The sequence below is a fragment of the Callospermophilus lateralis genome, chromosome 1, assembly GCF_048772815.1.
Source record: "Callospermophilus lateralis isolate mCalLat2 chromosome 1, mCalLat2.hap1, whole genome shotgun sequence".
NCBI lineage: Eukaryota > Metazoa > Chordata > Mammalia > Rodentia > Sciuridae > Callospermophilus > Callospermophilus lateralis.
The window spans coordinates 200501840-200522110 of record NC_135305.1 but is presented as its reverse complement, the minus strand read 5'-3'; the positions used below and the strand labels follow the sequence as shown (position 1 = coordinate 200522110).

The window sequence follows — 20271 nt, the reverse complement described above, 5'->3', positions numbered from 1 at the left end:
ATACGACACCTGGTGCACACCACTGCCTTTTATTGGCAAAGGTGAGGGGGCCTCGGGGTGGGAGCAGAGGCCCCCGGACTCAGAAGAAGCCCAGCTTCTTTTTCTCCTGCTGCTGCTTCCACTTGGCCATGCCGTAGAACTCCTTCTTGGATTTCCCAAAGATGTCTTGGAAGTCAGCGTCTGAGAGATAGAACTGGGGGAGGGATGTAGGGGAGGTTGTCATGAGCGCCCAGAGTCCTGTCCTACCTAGAGATGTCATCAGGGCACTGCCACCCATCTGGGACATGCCTCCCAGCCCTGCACAATGGGCTGATGGTGTCCTGGGCTCCTCCAGCCCAGCGTTAGGTGTGGGGCAGTAAATGGCCACCCACCTCCTTGCGGGTGGGGTCCACACCCTGTGGCAGGTCCTCAACGGCCCGGTACCTCAGCCGTTCGGGGGGCAGGCTCTCACTGTCGACCAAGCTGACACTGCTGCTGCTGTTGCTGGCGCTTCTGCCGCCTACCCTGGGCCCCAGCTCCATCTCTGAGATGTCCTGGGTGTCTTTGATGGCTGGCAGGTCTGGAGGACCTGCTCTGCTCTCGCCTGGCCACTGGGATAGCTGGAAATTGTTGATTTCCTGTCCAGAGAGGGGACCTCACGCTGGGGAAGATTGGAAATAGGCACTCCTCGGGGAGGTGACATTGAACCCACTTGCCTTTTGCCCCCGGCTGCCACCCCGGCCACCTACCAGGCCCCTGCCCACTCTGGATCATGCTATCCAAGCCGACACCACTGTGGGCACTGCCACGGTAGGGTTCCCAGTACTCACTGCTGGGATCCCAGAGATGGCAGATTCTGTTCCCAAGTGGGAGACCCCACTCTTCACCACCTCCTCACAGGACTGGTTGTTCTGGGGGCAAGAATGAGGTCAATTATCAGGGCTGGGCAGGATGAAGGGGCACCCCCGGGATAAGGCCAGTGAGAACACGGGTTGGAGGTCCTCAGCCAGACCAGCACCTCCTCCTCCAGTTGGCTCAGGGAGGTCCCGCTCCCCGCAAATGAGGATGGGGCTAGGGGTCTGGGGCCTCGCTCACCGACCACATGTAGGGGTCCCAAGTGGAGAACCATCCTGTGAAAGTGGGCGGCTCGTGGCCTTGCTTGACCAGCACCATGGGCGTGGCCAGGCTTCTCCCTGCTGGATGGGTCCTCAGGTACTCCTGGCCCCAGGCCACCGCGTCCTTCTGCTCACTGGCGGCAGCACCGAGCCACAGGAATATCTGGGCCACAGAGGGGGCCTGGTCTGGGACATGTGGAGGGGCTGCCTGGAGCCACACACCTCCTCCCGGCTCCCTGTCTATATGAGGACCTCAGAACCCCACCCACACAGCCCTGGCCAACCGGACACACCCAGCACGCTGCCACCCACACAACATGCATGCATTCGACCCACAGATATTTGTTGAGCACCCACTGTATGCCAGGCACTGGGGAGTCCACAATTTAAAAAATAGATAAAAATCCCTGACTTTTTTTTTTTTTTTATGAGGGAGCAAGTCACATGTATGTCTGAGGAGACAATGAAGCAGAAGCCACCAGTGCAAAGGCCCTGAAGTGACCATGCGCCTGGCATGTTCCAGGAGCAGCAAGCAGAACCAGCAAGGGGAGGGTGGGAGGAAATCAGGTCAGAGAGCTGGGGCTGACCTGGTCCCGCGCAGCTGAAGAAAGGGCTTGTGTTTTTCTGAGGTGCGTGCCCACAGCCTTGCCACCAACCCACATGCTGCCGCAGACATGGCCTCCACAGGCACAGTGATACAAAGGCACACAAGCCTCCCTTGTCATCCAGCCCGACGGCAAATCACAGCCACGTATTGCCATCCACTGTTGTCCAACACATGGTGTGACAGTCACACGTGATCAGCCACTTAACACCACTTTGGAAAGTCACACAGAAACACAGTGGCACACACACACAGAGTCACTTGGTTGCTCACACCCACCTCTGGTCCTGTGGTTCCTTTCTATCTGCCACATACGTGTGTATGCAAGTGAGCGTGCGCACACACACACACACACACACACACACGTACACGAGTCTCATGGTAGAGTCCCCAAGGTCTGGCCAGTTCTAGCCAGTTACTCGACCCCACAGTCACTGACACGTCAGCCTCCCACCCAGCCGCATATCCAAGAGCAATAGTCACAGGAATCACCCCACGCGCCCGCGGTCAGTCCATCCACTGACAGTTACTCACTCCACCCTGACAGGTTCGGCCAAGGTGTGCCGTCATCTGGAGCCACACACAGCATTGTAAGACACTCAGGGTTTCACACAACTACACACATGGTCCCAGTCAGACGAGACCCATAGAAGACTCAGTACTGTCACACACTGACACAGACAGCCACATGACTGCACCATCAGTGTCATAGTCACTCATTCACAGCTTATGTGGAGTCATACCCAGTTACACAAATACAGAGACACCCCCATTCACACTCCAGCCAGGCAGGAGGGGCCGCTTACCTCCTGCCAGGTGTCCAGCAACATGATGTCATACTTGTCCAGATCCCCTTGACGGAAGAACACCACTTCTGAGAGAACCAGGCAGCCTTCCTGGCTGGAGCACTCAAACAGCCGTGGCTGGAAGCTGGCGGCCTCCTCCGGGAGCCTGGCCAGCACGGAGCATGGGGCACAGAGGTGCTGCACCTCTGCAGCCTGGGCCCTGCCCGCCCTCAGCACACAGCACCCACCCCAGGGCCAGGAGGCAACTTCTCTGGGGTAGGAGACTGGGCCTTCCTCTTAGCTTCACCCACCCCATAATTCTCTCCAGGAGCACCCTGCTTTTCCCTGGGCTGCAACATTCCTTTCTGTCCATGGAGAACGCAGACTAGGTGATCTATCTGTCCCCAGCCAGCTGTGACACCAGCTGTCCCATGAATTTCCCTGGAATGGACACCGGGGAAGGGTATGACAGCACCCTCTCTGGGAAGGGAGAGTCCCTAGGCTCATCCTGGGTGGAGTGGCCTCAGGCCCTGGGTCAGGAAGGGAAGGTAGGCTAGGCTGGGTGAGGGGATGATCACACTGAGCCCAGGAGACTCAGCAGGTGTGGTGCAAAAACAAGACCCCACAGTCACACCAGCAAGGCCTGGAACTTAGCCACCTTTTCCCTCAAGGTCTAACTCTGCCCTTTCCTCCAACATATACCTCATTCAGTCACCCAGGGGTGGACCAGGAGGGGAATGTTGAGGAACAGTGCCTTTGCCCAGGACAGTGACACTGCAGGGAGAGGATTACGCCAGCAGAGGGCACCACTTCCCCTAGCTCCTGGAATCTTCTGATCCCAGTTACCCAGGCCTGGCGAATGAAGGGTGAGCTTTGTTCCTGAGCCTCTGGGGGGTAGATTTGAGAGTCCTCAGCCCTAGTCATCTCTCTAGCTCTCTGTGTGACCCTTGATTAGTCACCCACCCCCCTATGGGCTTCAATTCCTCCTTGGGATAAGAACACTCTCCTCCCAATCCCGTTACCTCTTGCTGCTGGGGTAGGGGGCCCGGCCCCCTAGGGCCTCCCAGAAGTGGGGAGGCTCCTGACCCTCTAGCACGGTTTCCTTGTCATTCCCGGAAATGACAGTGACCACTGTCCGTGCCATCTCACGCTGGTCACCGTTACAGCCCTGGCAAGCATAAAGCTGGGTCAAGCCCCACAGAGGGCAGGCCTTCCTTGGCCTCTAGTCCTACATCCCACCCACCCGGCCTGTGGAAAGTTGGGCCTGAGCCACAGGAGACCCAGGCTGATGGCAGGGCATGTGTGAGCAAGGGATCTATCTCCATTCTTTCCCTCTAAGACTCAGTTTTTCTGGCTGATCAGGGTCACACGTTCTGGATCCCCCCTCTGCATCCAGAGTATGAATGGGGATTCCCAGGCTTGGGGGTGATTCATGGTTCATGCTGAAGTTCATAGAAAACTCCAGCAAACCAGAGTAGGCCTTCCCCTTTTCCCAAGAAACTTGGGATGGGCTATGTCCTCTGCTTAAGGCAGAAAGGAAGGGAGGGACCCTGGGCCAGGCCTGGCTCCAACCCATGGATTTGCACATCCACCTGTTGCTCTGTGACTTCCTCCCAGTTCCATCAGGAATGCTGTGGCTCTTCACCCTCACCCCTAACCTCACCCCCATTGGCCTATTTTGGGCCTGTCCCCAGGTACGAGTCTAGCAGTCAGTCCTACAGGTACCTTCCCGAACCAGAGGTAGCAGACGCCAGCTGTGACTAGCAAGAAGACCTCACTGGAGTTGAGGGACGAAGCTCGGGCTGACACCTCCATAGTCCTGGTGTTGTAGCCGTCAGTGCCTTGCACGTGGAAGAGCCTGGGGACAGAGGCTGGCTGCCCCTTCCCGTGGTGCCCAGTGCTTCCCTAGAAGAGTGCTAGGCCTCAGGCTCCTGGGGGAGGGGGTTGCCTCTCTGTCCCAATAGGGACAAACTGCCACAAGACTTAGGCCAACAATGTCTTCTGGACCCTCTGAATGTGGAGTGTGGGGATCCATCAGTCTAGGACAGGAAAGCAAGCCCTTTGTAAGTGGACCCCTCACCCCTTCTCTGCAGTCAGGGCACAATGCCCGGGCCTTGAAGGTGGAACATGGGGAGCAGTTCTACCCATGTATGACATCACTGGGTCCCTTTTAACTCAGTTTCCTTGCCTGTGCTCCTGTTCCATGCTTATCTGTGGGACTAGGGGAAGAAACTCGAGTGGGGGTCACCCTTGGGATTCCTGGGCCTTGGACAAGCACCAGGAAACCACGTGCTGGAATGCTGGACCCCAGATCTGAAGAGGTGTTTAGCAAGTTCATGCAAGGGCTACGGCCACGTCGAGGCCTGGGGTGGGGGGGGCCGGGAAGCTGCCCCTGCAGCAGCAGAGTGGGCCCTACCTGGAAGATCACCAGCTGGCCTTGGAAGATGGCAAGGAAGTGGGGAGGCTCACTGCCCACTGTCACATGCTCCTGCACCAGAGCTCCCTGGTACAGGTGGTCCAGCTCCTCAGCATTAGAGTGCAGGGCCTTGATCTCTTCTTCTGTAGCCTGGTGGCCCTGTAGGGTTTGGGGAGACAGTGATGGCCCAAGGCAGCTCTCACATTTCCTTCTCTAGCTCTAGCTCTTAGACTTTAAGGTGTGCACCACCCCCCTCCAGCCGCTGCACCTGCCATAAGTACAAGATGTACTGGATGCGGCCCAGTTTCTGGTATGTGTAGAGGACGAGGTAGCAGTTGCTTGAGCACAACTGTCCATGATGCTTGGAATCCACGGGCTGCCTGCGTGAGTCCTGGATGCACCACATCTGAGGAGAAGGGAACCAGTGGGCAAAGGTAGCTCCTCTACCTGAACCAGCCTGCCTATCCACACCTACCCAGAAAGCTCTCTTTCATTCCTCATCTTGTGTAGGTAAGGAGCTCACCCCAGCTCTGCACCCTCCCCATACTCTGTGCTGAATCTGCAGGTGACCCTTTTCCCCCATGGACCCTGGAACCCATCACACCTGAGCTGATCTGCTCTCAGCCAAGACTGAGTTTGCATGAGGTACTTGAGTAAACGAGTGGCAAGGACTTCAAAGGATGTGACATGGACCACCCTGCCCCACACTTATCCCAAGTCCCAGCCCCGCCAGCCACAGCCCTGGTCAGGGGCAGACAGGACCTCACACAGACACTGTTCAGGCCAGGTCAGCAGAAGTCAGGCCTCGAAACATTAGGGAACATGCCCTTTTGGCTTTCAAGTGTCATTAAAACAACAACAACAACAACAAAGCCTGCTTGAAATCTGAGAGGAAAACACTTCCTCACATTTGTCAGTGTTCCCTGTTCCCCCAGGTAGCCACCCTTTGGAGCCAGGTAGACAGACTGGTCAATTTGCAGGTCTGAGTGGTTAGCAGTGAGGCCTTCAAAGCTTTAGGTTTTCCCACCTGCAAATTGGGGATCCCAGCACCTACTTCACTTTGCCTCTACAGGCCAGGAAACAACGTCTGGGCATCCTTTACCCACACAAAGCCCAAAAGCTTCTCTGGGGGAACTTTCCCTCCAGACTAGAGGATCCAGAACCCTGCCTTTTGCAGAAGATGCTCATCTGGGCCACACACCACCCAAGAGTGGCACTTACCTGGCAACCAGGCCTCCTGTCTCAGGCCTCTCTGCCTGCTGCCCACTGCCTCCTCTCCCTGTCCCTGTGCTTGGAGCCTGGGTCCCATACTCTCCTTCCCTCGCTCCCTTGCCTACCTATGGACTTCCCTGCCTTGCTCTCTCCCTGCTGGCCCCTCTGTCTCTCTCAATGCACCCCTTTTCCCCACCTACTTTTTCCTTGCCCTGAACCCCCAATTCTTCCTGCTTGTCCTGCACCCCATCTCTTCCTCCTCTCTCCATCTCCGCCCCACTCCCTGCCTTTCCCAGTCTCCTTACCCACCCCGCATCCCATCTTCCCTTCTTGGTGCTTCTCCTCCTCCTCCTCTCTTTGTCTCCCACCACTCACCTCCTCTGCCCATCTCTATTAGGGCAAATGTAGGAGGCATCTTGTATTCCTCTGACCTCAACCTTCCTCGAGAACTAGGACCCCTCACCAGTGGTCCCGTTTCTGTAATCTCACAGCATCCCCACATCAGCCTTGGGACCAGATGGGACCAACTTCTGCCCTCACTTTATAGATTTAACAACGGAGGTCCAAAGGATACCAAGGCCTCTACTTGAGGGTCAGCCAGCAGATCAGTGTGCAGTCGTGTGCTGCATGGAGCCTGGAAGTGGCCTTCCACACCTGCGGCTCCCAGCACACTGGTCTGAGACCAGATGAGTGGTTCACAGTTGATGACTGTGTAGGGGGCTGAGTATAGGGGGCTGAGATAGATTATATGTGGCTGTGCATCTGTGTTGGTGTGGACCATTGTGTGACTGCAGTCATGTGTGATACAGAGTTCATGCAATTTCTTATTTGCACTTGTGCACCTGGCTATGATGATGTGATTACAAAGTATGAGTACCTGTGTCTGTATTGCCATATGTATGGGCTTGTCAAACATATAACTATGTATGATTAGGCTTGACTGTATCAGTCAGCTGTCAGACAGTGTGTGTGTATGTGCACGGGTTACTGGTTGTCCCCAGTTGTGTGTGGATGTGTATTCAGGTGTCCCAGGGTCACTTTAGATAGCACCTGTATGGTTTACCAGTGGACAAAGCATAGCCAGTTAAATCAAGGCCCCTCACCTCCACCTTCCCAGAGCCGTCGTCCACCATCCTGAGCTGGGCCGCTAGCTCTGGCTGGCTGTGCAGCTTGCCCACGTCCAGCTTTACCTGAATGGATTTACCTGAAGATGGGACAGGGGATGTCAACGGAGCTCAGGTCCCAGCCTCCACCAGCCCGGCCCCACCCACTCTTCCCGGTCCCTCCTAGACTCCAGGGCCCTCCCTGGTCAGTCCGGACGCTCCGGCCACGCCCCTTCACTCCTGGTGCTGACGTTCTGTCCAGCACCCCTCGGGCCAGGCCACGCCCGCTCCCGCTCTCGCGTCACGTCCCACCACCTGTTCCTGCCAGGCCCCGCCCCTCTCCCGGCAGGCCCCGCCCCTCTCCCGGCAGGCCCCGCCCCTCCAGCCGCGTCTCCCCGGCGCACCTGTCCGGTCGAGCTTTTTCCTGCCCAGCTCGCGAGTCCACGTTCGGAAGAGCTGCTTGAACGCGGCGGACTCGGCGCCGTCGTTCACCACCTCCACGTTGGTGTAGGTCGGGTAGCCCTTGGCCCGGATGAAGCCCTGGGGCGGGGACTCGGTCAGGCCTGCGGGCTTCGGGCGTCCATTGCGCTCCACCTCCCAGGGGCCGCCCCCCACTACAGCGGCAAAAGCAGCTCAGCTCTGAGACGCGTTAATTAACAAGTTTGTGACCCATTTAACAAGCCGACACTGTCATTACCGACTTCTCTGAGGTCCCTGTGGGCAGACTGAGGTCCCCAAGTCCCAGCCTAGAGAAGAGCTGGCCATGACAATTCATGCAGACCCAGGCCAAACCACTTCTACCCCCCACCCCAGAAAGGAGGGGACACCCAGTGCAGAAGGCTCCCAGACCTCAAGGCTGGGCCATGTGATATATATATATATATATATATATACATACATACATATATATATCAGGGCAGGGTGCATCCACTTTCTGGTTCCAGGTTAGGGTTTCCTCTCCTTTGGGACCCCAGGATGTGGATATTTCCCAACTCAAAGTTCTAAGTTCCCCCTCCCTTAGATCCCCAGGGAAGGGAACCCCCTGCCAGATTTCAGGGCTGGTCCCCTCCCTAATCAGATCCCAGAGCTATGCTGTGTCTCTCAGACAGGGACCCAGGGCCTCACCACAGCCCTGCTGAAGGCAGCCTTTTTCTCCTCCACGTTGGACATACGACCCTGCCATAAGTAGATCTTAAAGCCACCCTGGTCCAGAATGTAGCAATCCTAGGAGCCAGGATAGGTCTGGTCAGTAGGTGGTCCAGACAGCTGGGGTTGTGGAGTAGGGATGAATCAAGGGGCTGGGAGCTTTCCTCACCTCCTCCTGCAGCAGGTCCTGGGTTAGGGGGCGGGTTGCCAATTCCTGTATCACCAAGTCCTTGCCTTTCTCATAGACACTGGGGGACAGGCATCCAGGTTATGGGCAGCCCAGTCCCTCCTTGGCCTGGCTTTACCCCACCCCTGTTTAGAACTTCCACTTCCCCAAAGACAGAAGGCACGGGTGCTGGAGGGAATTGTGGCCTTGCCGTAGAGCCTTACAGAGCTCCTTGACCTTCATGGGGCCTCATTCCCTCATCCGCACAAAGGGTTTCCCAGTAGGGTTGCCACACATCATTCGGGAGTATAGTATAGACCCAAGGTCCCACATGCCAGGTCCCAGAAATCCATCTGCTTTTACTGGAGGGCTTTCTAGAGTTGCTGTGCTATTGCAGTAATGCTGGACAAGCAGTCCTGGACTGTTCTGCCCACCCTGTCCTCCCTCACTTCTGCTCACTGGTAGAGGCGGACATTGGCCTTCTGCAGCTGGTTAATACTCTTGGTGGGCATGGCTGCGTGCAGACTGCCCACTCTGCAACCCAGCACAGCCTCCATGATATGCGTGGGGTCAGTGACTTCAACTCCATCATCCACTATGCCAATCTGTGCACGACCACCACGTTCCCTGTCCCGGATGCTGCAGGTCAGAACCAGGCCCTGTGGAGAGGAAATGGCAGTCAGGCTTCCCAGGTGTGCCCTCACTCTGGCAGCCCAGCTCAGATCTTTCCTGTCACTGCTCAGCTCCCAGAGGCAGGGATGGAGGGAAGGGAAAGCTGTTGTCTCCTCCCTCTGGCATCTGGGGGGCCATCACCAGTGCAGGAGGCTGAACTCAGCTTGTACCTAGTAGGTTCTTCTCAGATTGAAGTGGAGAGTCCAGCCCACTTCTTGGGGTAGACAGAGGATAGAAACCTGTAGGACCAAGCCCTGCACCCCCAGTTCCAAGGGCAGACACTGACCCGAGACTTCTCAGAAATGCTGGTCTTGGACCCATTCCACTGGATCATCACCATGCCCAGGTCCAACAGGAAGATGTCTCCTTTATTAAAGCTGTTCCAGGATAGTTCCACCTGCCAGAGTCAGGAGGAACAGGGAAGAAAACAAGTTTGTCATACCAGAAGCACCCAGCCAAAGGGGGAATAGCTGGAGTGTGTCACTTAGACACATGAAGCCCTGTGACTGTAACAACACCTATCACCATGTGCAGGCATGCATCTATGTAATCAAAAGTGACCTGGAGGGTGGCTCTCTGTGTCTGTGTACATCTCTAGGCATGCATGCCTGTAGACAATGCTATATCCTCAGGGTGAACATGACTAAGCATGACATTTTTCATTCAAAGTATGTCTAAAGCTGCACATGTGTATACAGATGGGGTGTATGCATTTACTCTGTGTATATGTACATGTGTGGGAGTATATCAAATATGAGCAAGTTTGTGTGCTCATGGTGACAGTGCACATGTGCTTGTGTGGGGACAGTGTGTATCTATGGATAGTTATCATCCAAATGGAAACACTCTTGAGGATAAAAGGGGGAACACTAAATAATTATACCAGGATAATAGTGAAACTTAATACTGTATGGTGTCCCAGCATGATCAGGGATGCATGGTCACTGGATCTCTGTGGGAGACAGTGCAGAGCCTGTGGAGGGCTGCCACATACTATGCAGACTGAAGGACCTTGGTTCACACTGTTGACATTGTACTCCTGAGTGATCACTACACCACATTCCGGCCTGATGGCAGTATAATGACTTGATCTAACAAGATCAGTATCTTCCTTAAATTTCTTGACATCTGGATGCAAGGGGTTCTCTGTGCTGATTTGCACATGGATATCATATGGACTAGAGTAGCCCTGAGGGTGTAGGGAGAGACAGTGTGGGTGCCTGTGGGTGACAGTGACAGCATGTGAGAGAGCCTGAGACTCTGCACTCCTTCACAAATGTGTCACCTCCCATTGTGCTGCTTACAAGGACCCAGATGCACAGTCTTATCTGCCGTACCTGCCCAAATTTTTAACATGCCCATGAGACAGGTGAGGAAGAGGGTCCAGGGAGCCGTGGCAGAGGTGGGGCTGGAAGACTGGCTCTGCCTTCTCTTCTTATTCGAGACAGGCCTTCCGGGAATGCTGACAGCTCATCCCCACCCCCACATTCCCTGCCAACTTCCACACTTCCTTATGCTTCAGTATACTCAGTCCAAGCTGAGTCCAGAGGTCAAGTGCATTCTTGGCGACCCTCACCTCGGTGGCAGACACGTGCTTCCTCGCTTTGATGTGCAGCAGTCGCTGGATGTTGTACATGTTGGTCTCCACATGCTTGACGTCAGAGGCTAGGCCCCCCTTCCTGTAGCTGAGAAGGGAACGGGTCCCACTTAGAAACGCACCCTGCCATGTGTAGGAATGAGTGAAAAAATGAGCACATGCACACATGCATAGGGGATGTCATGTGCCTGTTTAGTATATGTTAGAGTAAACATGAGGCATGAATGTGTGTTTTATCCATGTGTAGAGATGTGGACATCTGTGCATCTATGTATATGTGTATTCTTTTGGAGGTTCAGTGTGTATATCTATTTACCCATGTAAGTATGGATGGAAGTACGTGGAAATGAGTAACAACATAGATGTGTTCAGGAGGACATGACTATTTACACAGGTGGACATGCACAGGGGGTGGTATGTGTTTCTGCATATGCATGTATACTTGTATGCAAGTGTTCATGTATATACTAAATGAACAAGTGTAGGCCCAACTGTATGAAGCAGACATGGTCAGATATTGACAAGTTCCTATGTTCAACTTAAATATATCACAATCATTAATTTTAAAAACATTAAAGTAATTTGTAGCAAAAGACATTTCTTTACATATATATGTATACAAATATACACACACACACACATATATATATAGTTGTAGATGGACATAATTCCTTTATTTTATTTATTTATTTTTATGGGGTGCTGAGGCTCGAACCCAGTGCCTCACTCATACTAGGCCAGCACTCTACCACTGAGTCACAACCCCAGCACCCTCCAAAAGACATTTCTACCAGCACAGCAACATAGAAGAAAACTCAAAACAATGTTGGTGTCCACTCCTAGGTATATACCCCAGAGAAATAAAAACATTTGTCCACACAAAAACTTGTATACAAATGTTCATGGTGGAAACAGCCCAAATGTCCATTAAGTGAATAAATAAAATATGGCATATTCATACAATGGAATAGTATTTGATAACAAAATAAATTATTAATAATGCCTGATACAACATGGGTGAACCTTGAAAACAGCATGCTAATTGAAAAAAGCCTGTTATGAAGGACCACTTGTTGTAAGGGTGATAAAAACGTTCTCAAACTGGTCATGGTGCTGGTTGGGAAAGCCTGTGAAAATCACTGAATGGCATATTGAAATGGGTGCCTGGTATGGTATGTGGGTCGTATCTCAACAAAGTGTGCTCTATCTCTCTCTCACATACACTGTCTCTCTCTCTCTCACACACACAGGCACGCGCACATGCACACACATTCCATTTAGCAAATGGCGGTAGTCATCCCAAGGCAGCCCCAGCCCGAGCACTGCATCCACCACTGGGGCCTCCCAGTCCCCGTTCCTCCCTACTCTGCCCCGCACTCACATGACTCCCGGGTGGAAGTAGCTGTGGAAACACTCGGACTCATGGCCCTGCACTTCCCGATGTTGCACTGTCCGGTCCCCCAGCTCCTCTTGCAGGTGCTGCACAAAGGTGCTTGCAGCGCCCTCAGCCTCCGTGCTTGCCTCCTTCCCGATCCAGTAGTGCAGGTCGCTGGATGCTTCCTGTGTGGCCTTTGGGCTCTGGGGGATCTAGGGCCCATGTGTTTGTGTATGTGGGGGTGGGCAGGCAGAGGAGCAGGAGCAGGGAGGAGTCCAGGCATCAAGGCCCAGGTGGAAAACGAGGTAAAGGGTGTACTGAGGGCCGTGGAGGAGATGGTGGGCAGATGCTCTGTGGACAGATCATGAAGGGGCAGCAGGGGCTAAGAGGGCTCAGGGCAGCAGCCCCCCTTGGGGGAGGTGATTCTGGGGCTCTCAGCTTGCCTCTTTCTAGGGCAGAGATGGTGTCTGCACCTTGGAGTATCCAGTGCTGGGCCATGTCACCCCTCTGTCCCAAACACAATCCCCATGTGACTCACATGGAGGATGATATAGCAGTGTTTCTCAAAGAAGTTCCCGTAAGCCTTCTCAGGTACTGGCACCATCTTTAGGTTCTGGGAGAAAAGGATGCCATGTGACAACTCAGAGACCTCCCTCCACCTACAAACTCCACCTCCTGTGTAGGAGAGAGAGCTCTGGGTTGGGGGCGGGAGGAGCCTGGTTTCTGAAACCCCACACCTTCCATGTCACCATCTGTGCCATGTGTCAGACCCCTTACCTCGATGATCCATATGTGGAGGTCTCTGTGGCTGTCGATGGCTGGGAGGCCCTTGTTATTGTTCATCCTAAACCAGGCAGAAAAGAGAGAGGACACAGGAACAAGAGCCAGAGTTCTCAAGTGGTAGGTCCACCTTCTGGCCACCTGTTCTCCGGGCTCCAAGCAAGAATTCTTCCCACCTACAGCTCTCCAAAGCACCTTCGTCATGAAGTGTGACTTTCATTAGGAGGGCTCTGTAAACACACAGACATCAGAAAACCAGGACAGGCACTGTAGCCCAGTATATGGAGACTTTACAAACAGAGACCTGGGTGTGCTCTTAGAACAGGGCTGAGCTCTCTGGGCAGGGGCAGGCTTTGAAGCCAGCAACCGCTGCAAATAGGGAGCTAGAAACAGGCTATGCAGACAGATGCAGGATCTGCTTTCAGGGGCACTTGCTGCAGAGAATGGTAGGTTTTACAATCAGGCAAAAGCTCTGCCAGTAGGAACAGATTCAACAGGCGGGGACAGACGGCCAACAGGGACAGGCTCTTGAAATAGAACTCAATCCTGTAGACAAAGACAAAGGCTCCGCACACAATCGAGCTACAAATAGACATAGGTTTTCCAGGCAAAGGTAGGATCAGGCTATGCCAACAGCAGGGACCTACATGGTGACAGGCTCTGTGGACAGAAAAAGGCTTGCAAACAGGCAAAGGCTTGGCAAGCAGACACAGTTTTCTCAGACTGAAGAAAGGGTTGCAAAGTCTCCGGTTCTCTTGATGGAAATGACGGTGTGTGTGTGTGCAAGGACAGCCTGTACAGCAGACACAGGCACAGCCCAGGACAATTGAGACAGGCTGCGCAAACCAGCATGACTGTGAACACTGACAAAGGCTTTACGAACAGTTATGGGTGTTGCAGGCATGTGGGAGCTTTGCAAACTGGGAAAGGCTCTGCCAACGTGGATGGGGACAAGCTTCAAGACAGGGACTCTTTGTATAAGGGACAGACTCTGCAGACATGGACAAGTTCATAGATGGGCAAGGCTCTGCAAACAGGTGTCCCATTTTTGGCCAGAGAAAGGCCTCACAGATGGAGGCAGGCTCTCTTTGGCATGAGCGTGCTCTGTATGCAGGGTAGGCTCTGCAAACAGACTCAATTCCTACTTACAGGGAGATGGGAATAGGCCAGGAAAATAATCATGAGCTCTAAAAAGAGATCAGGCTCTGAAAAAAGACTCAGGCCCTGTAAACAGAAAAATCGAGAGATGCGATTTGCAGATAAGAGATTTTACAAGCCAACACAGGGTCTTCAGACAGACAGGTTCTGTAAACAGTGGTGGTTCCTCCAGGGAAGGAGGAGCTGCTGAAGGAGTGGCAGGAGTCAACTTTGTGTGCCAGCACATCTACTCCACATGTAGGCAAGACTGAAGCAGGGCTGGGTTCTGCGGAGGGCCCTACGCCCTGTGCCCTGCAAACGGGATGGGCTTTACAGAAGAAGATCAGTTTTGAGACAGGTAAATGTTCTGTAAATAGGGAAAGGGTCTCTAACAGGTACACATGGAAATAGGAATAGAGTTTTGCAGATAAAGGCTCTGAAGATAGGGTTGTGCTTTGCAGAAAGACACCTATGCTCCCAGACAGAGCCCTCCCACCCCCAACAGAGTAAACTTCATCAGAAAAAATCCTACAAGAAGACAGTTTCTACCCAGGGAAATTCAGATAGGCTGGGCAAACAGGCACAAGTCCTGACAAATGCCAAGGATGCTACCCATAGACCACAGAGAGAACCCAGGCCTGAAATAGAAAGAGGCTCTGTCATCAGGGACACAGTCTGAGGTAGAGACACTCACGTGGAGGGAATTGTTTCTGCTAAGGGGGACAGGTGCTGCTTGAACAGACAAAGCTTTGCAAACAGGAGCAGTGTCTTTATGTACAAAAATGTGTCCCAGACAAAGGCACCAGACAAGTTCTGCAGACAGGGATGAGCTGAGCGTGCACAACAGCTTCTGCAGGGAAAGCGAATCTTATGCCCAGGAAAACTGGGATCCACTGTTGAAAGAGCCCCGGAGGGCTGGGGATGTGGCTCAAGCGGTAGCGCGCTTGCCTGGCATGCATGCGGCCCGGGTTCGATCCTCAGCACCACATACAAACAAAGATGTTGTGCCTGCCGAAAAACTAAAAAATAAATATTAAAAAAAAAAAAAAAAAGAAAAAGAAAGAGCCCCGGAGTCTGAAAACAGAGGCTTCGGGCAAAACCAGGCTCTGCAGAGAGACAAAGTTCTATAAATCCAAGACAGAGTGCACACAACAGGAACTGTCTCTGAAGACTGTGACAGAGTGCAGCAAGTGACAAGCTCAGCTGGCCTGAGCATTGGGCAAATGAGGCATAAGCACTCTTGACAGATTCTTGAAACTGGGCTGACCTCTAACACAAAGACTCTGCAAACTGACCTGGGTCACTTTGGACTCTGTGGGTTCTGAGTGTGCAGAGGAGGGAGAGAAACATGAGGTATTAGAGGAAGGCAGGCTCTCTGTTCTGTTGATTTTCTTACAATCTCAGCAGATTGCCATCGACCCCCTGTGGCTCCCCTGCACAACTCCTTCAGAAATGGGTGTGTGAGGTTTGGTCATTCTTTCCTGCACAGAAGTCTTTGTGCATTTAACTTAAACCCTGCCAGCTGCAGCTTTCTCTCCTTGCTGCTGCTTTGCTGAATAGACATCCAAGTCACTTCTTTCTGAGTCTCTCCCTTGGGCCCCTGGTGTGATAGTGACTCTGCTACTCTGGCCCCTGCACTCCTCCCTGGCAGAGCGAGGGTGAGCAAGGGCAGAGGCACAGAGCTACTGGCAGAGCGGCTCTTACTCTGCTGTGGTGTCCAGGGCCTCCAAGGGCTGATCAGGCCCTGGTGTGCTCACAGTGCACCGTGCAAGGTGGTCGTGGGAAGGGAGATGAGGACTGTCCAGGGCTGAGTCAGTTAGCAGTCAGCCAGGGGGTAAGAGCTGTGTTCATCACACACAGCTCCTCCTAGCACCCCATGGAAACCATGCATGGTGTTGGCTTTGGCTTCCCACACAGGAGCGGAAGATTCCTGAAGCAGGGGCTTGTCCTCTTATGTACCACAGAATCCCAGCTGCCTGGTGCCCATCAGGTGCCCAGCTAACGGGTGGTAAATGAATGAAGTGTGTTGCTAGTGGTGACTGAGTGAATGTGGATGCAGAAGAGAGTCACCTGTACATCTAACTGTCCTTAGATGTCCCTAACCTATACATCTAGAACTGTTGTAGGTGATGGCCTGTTGGTGTGACAATGACGTGTGACAGACAGACACGGTGGCCATGAAATGGTGATTTTGAGCAACTGAAAATGTGACACTATTGTACATAGTTACGTGCAATGGTGACCTGCAGCAGGACTCTGAGTGACAGGCAGAAATAGTGATCAGTGACAGTGACCAGGGACCTAAGCAAGCAATAAGCAGAAGTCTAGGACCTACGGGATGTAGTTCACCTAAAAGTATGGCAGCCTTAGAGGGACAGGAAGGCTACATGTGAGACAGGGAAGATAGACAAGCAGCCAGAAGATTGGGACTAGGCTGGTTTCACGGGGGCAGGGGGCAGCATTACCCCGAGTTCAGCCCGGGGAGCCAGACTCTCAGGCTGCCAGGGCTGAGGCCCCAACCCAGGTCACCAGTGTTCACCATCTTTCAACTGGTTTCTGGGGGAGATAGGAGGAAGGGATGCTTAAAAAGTGGGGGTTTCCCTTTCTCCCCAATACCCTCTTCTTTCATCCAGGCTGTCTCTTTCTCCTCAGGGGACGGCTTCCTCCCCAGGGCAAGGTCCCCAGTCCCACAAGACCCCCACTTGTGTATTTTACCTCTCCTTTCTACCACATCCTGTGGTTGGGACCCCTCCCCCCCCCCCCGCCCCGTCCACCCCCGTGTCCTCTCCTCCTTCCAGGAAGCTCCCTTCTCTTCCTGGGGTGCCCCCTCTACTCAGGGCCCTCTTTCTTTTTGGGTGCCCCTTCTTCTCGAGGGTCCCTTTCTCACCTTTCCTCCTTTCCCAAGGTGCCCTCTTCCCCCAGCCCCTCCCTGTTGGCCTCCTCTTCTCTGCCCTGGGTCACCCACCCCCACTCCTTCCTCCTCCAGACACTCCCTTCTCCCTCACAGTGCCCCCTCCTGTCCCTGACTTCCCCTTTCTCCCTCTAGGCGCCCCTCCCTTCACCAGGGCCCTTTTCTCTCCCCCAGGTGCCTCCTTCCTTCCAGACTCTGGGGTGACTTCAAGTTCCAGGAAGGGGGAGGGGCACTGCCTGCTGCAGGAGGACGGGGGAGCCTGGCCAGGGGGAGGGGAGGGGTCTTAGGCAAACTGATATGGGTGTCAGAGACCCCACTCACCCACAGAATCTGCCGCTTTCCTCCCTCTGGACTGCCTGGCCACAGTTGCCCTGCCCCCTGGGTGATCTCACCTCCTGGGCTCACCAGTTCTGCTGGCCTCTGCTCTGGGACTCCATGCCCTCCACCTGGGCTAGCAGCAACCCCTCTCCACCTGGTGGGTGCCCCTCTGCCCAGGCTTACCTGCTGGAAATGCTCGCACCTTCTCCCTGCCTGTGGGCAGTGCTAGTCTGGCAAGGGGCCAGGCTCTGCCCACTGCCCCACCTCCCCCACCGTAACTCAATCCCAGCTCCCGCCCTGCAGGACACACCCGACCACTCAGTACTCAGAGGGCTGGGCATTCAAACTTAATCAGTTAGTCAGTCCACAAATATTGACCGAGTTGTCTGAGAGCCAACCCCCTCCCCAAGGCCTGGCAGACTCACCTCCTGGGTACCAGTGGCCTGGGAAAGTAGGGGAATGGAGACCTGGACCTAGACCTCAGAGCTAGGCTGAGAGGTGGAATATACTGTGATTTCCTTCTCTGGAGCCCAGGTGGGCTCCTCTTGGGCCAGGCCACTGAAGCAAACTTTAGAAGGAAATAGAACCAAGGCCGGGAGTGGTGGGTTAGGCTCTGTGAGATCCAGGTCACTGCGGGAGACGGGGAAGGGGGCCACAGCTCCCTCTAGGTATCTCTGTTCTCTCCACCCCCATCTCTGAATTTGGGCTGGCTGCCCGGCACAGCCCTCCCCAGGGAATCTGATACCCATCGTGGGAGAGGCCATTCCAGCCCTTGCAGAGAAGTCGGCTCTCCCATACCTCAGACCACACCTCCCTTGCTTTCCCACTGATTGTGGGGTGCAGGAGGTGCTGGAAATAGTGCCTTCTAGAAACTCCTAAGGCACAGCCTACCCTTACCTTAGGCTACAGGCCTCAATCCCAGCCAAGGCCCCGCCAGTGTAGGCAGCCCTTCAAGGACATGCACTGGCCTCAAGACAGGTTTCCTGTGCCCACTCTTCATCCTACTAAGGTTCCTGTCATAGTGGTGAGGGGATCCAGGAACTCTGGGCCAGTCTGTGCCTAGTAGGACCACATCCAGAGCAGGCCTGTGTTTAACAAATGCAGCATCCCTGGGTCCCTATGTGTGAAGGATGCCTATGACACAGGGTGGTCCCTGTTTCTCAATGTATATGTTTAATACCCACATGTGACAATATGCCTGTCTGTCCCTGTACCTGACAGTGAGCTTTTGGCCCCATCTGTCCATACCTGACTGCCTGTCCTTGGTTTTAGCAAAATTCCGTGTCCTTACTCTTCCCCACTTCCTCGTCTCCTGATTCCTCCTTGATACCTTATTGGTCTCTGTTCCCACATTCCCTGGACGTGACTCTTTCCTAGATCACCAGTGGTGGCTGGTCCTGTTACCATCGCCCCCTCCCTCTCATTCCATCTCTTTCCTTTGGGCTTCTAAATGTCAGGGGGCACAGAGCTCGAGCCGTAGCTCCTGTCCCTTTCTAGTTGCAGTCCCCAGGTGGTAAATACCATGGCAACACTGGTGCCTCTCCTCTCCCCCTCCTACTCCTCTCCCCCACCCTCCTCCCAGCCTCTGTCGGTCACATCTCTTGGGCACACCCAGTCTGGCACATATACCCCAGGCCTCTCAGACCTACCTTCGCTGAGCCTGAGGAACGTGTTCGATGGACATCCAGAGGGTGGTTCAGCCCCAAACCTGGAGCTGTCCCAAGGTTCTTTTCCCTCACACCCACCATAGGGCAGCCTCTGGACTGTCGGTAGCTGGTTCTGCATGGATCCTGGCCAGCCCTCTCCCCACTCTGACCCCGTTCCAGGAGCCAGCCTCCACCAATAGGTAGCACGAGCTGCCCTCTCTGTCTCTGTCCCGCCTGGCAGGATGTTCATCGTCTCACAATAGCCAGGAAGATGTTTTTTCCAAACTTATAAAAATTATGGTAAAATAAGTCATTCCTTGGTATCCATAGGAAGATTGCTCCTGGATTCAATGCGAATACCATAACCTGTGGAGGCTTAAAACCCTTAGGTAAAATGGAGTCATAGTTGCCCATAACCTGCACAATCTTCCCATGTACTTTCCGTGTCTCTAGACTACTTATACCTAATGTAATGTCAACATCACGGAAACACTTTTTATCCTATATGGTTTACAGAATAATGACAAGAAAAAGGCCTCTATAAGTTCAGTACAAAAAATTTTTTTCTCAATTATTTTCTATCCAGGGTTGGTTGACTCCCTAGATTGTGGAATCCATGGGCTTGGACAGCCAAATGTGTGCTTAGTAAATGATTGTTGCCATGTTCCTGTGGCTTGTGTGGCCCAGAGTGTGTGTGCGTGTGCGTGTGCGTGCGTGTGCGTGCATGTACTTTGTGGGGCTCCAGCCTGCAGCAGGGCCTACAGTTGAGTTAGAGCTGTGATGTGGAGTCTTCTCTGCAGTCGGGCTCCTGTCCCTGCCCTGGCACCTACTGGCCGAGTGACTTTGGAGACATTTCTCAGACTCTTTGAGCTATTTCCTCCTCTGAGAGGCCACAGAGATGACACCACTGCAAACCCCATTCTGGGTAGGACATCCCACCTGGCATAGTCCCAGCAGCTTAAGGAAGGCACTAGGACCTCTCCAAGTCCCCTCCCCTCAGAATTATTTGGACCCTGGGACCCAGGGGACACCGCCTGGGCAGACCTACCCCATCCCAGAATCACATCAGTAGACCACCTGTGATCCCAGCCCAAGAGAGATAGCAGGAGGGCAGAGGGCCTGGTCTTTTGTGTCTGCCCTGAGTAATCTCTGTCTCCATCACACCTTGGCACAGAGGGGAAAACTGAGACTCAGAGTAGGCTCACAGGCAGAACGAGAGGGACGGTGCCCTAGCCTCTCCCTTTCCCCTTTCCCAGGGTCTGCTTGCTCACAGTCCCACGAACATCCTCCCCTATCCCAACCTCCCCTA

The 20271-nt window shown here is 53.9% G+C and overlaps 1 protein-coding gene across 2 annotated transcripts; it reads right to left on the bottom strand.

The window, feature by feature from the left end:
• Positions 1–79: 79 nt before the first annotated feature.
• Positions 80–13013, bottom strand: Vill (villin like). 2 transcript variants are annotated; one of them, XM_076869089.1, is made up of 19 exons: positions 12948–13013; positions 12709–12783; positions 12177–12382; positions 10775–10883; positions 9485–9595; positions 8986–9185; positions 8530–8608; positions 8340–8438; positions 7619–7754; positions 7215–7315; positions 5168–5305; positions 4900–5058; positions 4209–4388; positions 3506–3651; positions 2505–2649; positions 1075–1257; positions 810–890; positions 372–617; positions 80–193 (listed from the first exon to the last, which is right to left on the bottom strand). In XM_076869089.1, exons 1-19 carry the CDS (start codon positions 13011–13013, stop codon positions 80–82), a joined length of 2574 nt encoding a protein of 857 aa, XP_076725204.1. The 2 variants fall into 2 exon arrangements, with proteins under 2 accessions (XP_076725204.1, XP_076725207.1); XM_076869092.1 differs by lacking the exon at positions 1075–1257 and having other exon boundaries at positions 372–559; positions 806–890.
• Positions 13014–20271: the final 7258 nt, after the last annotated feature.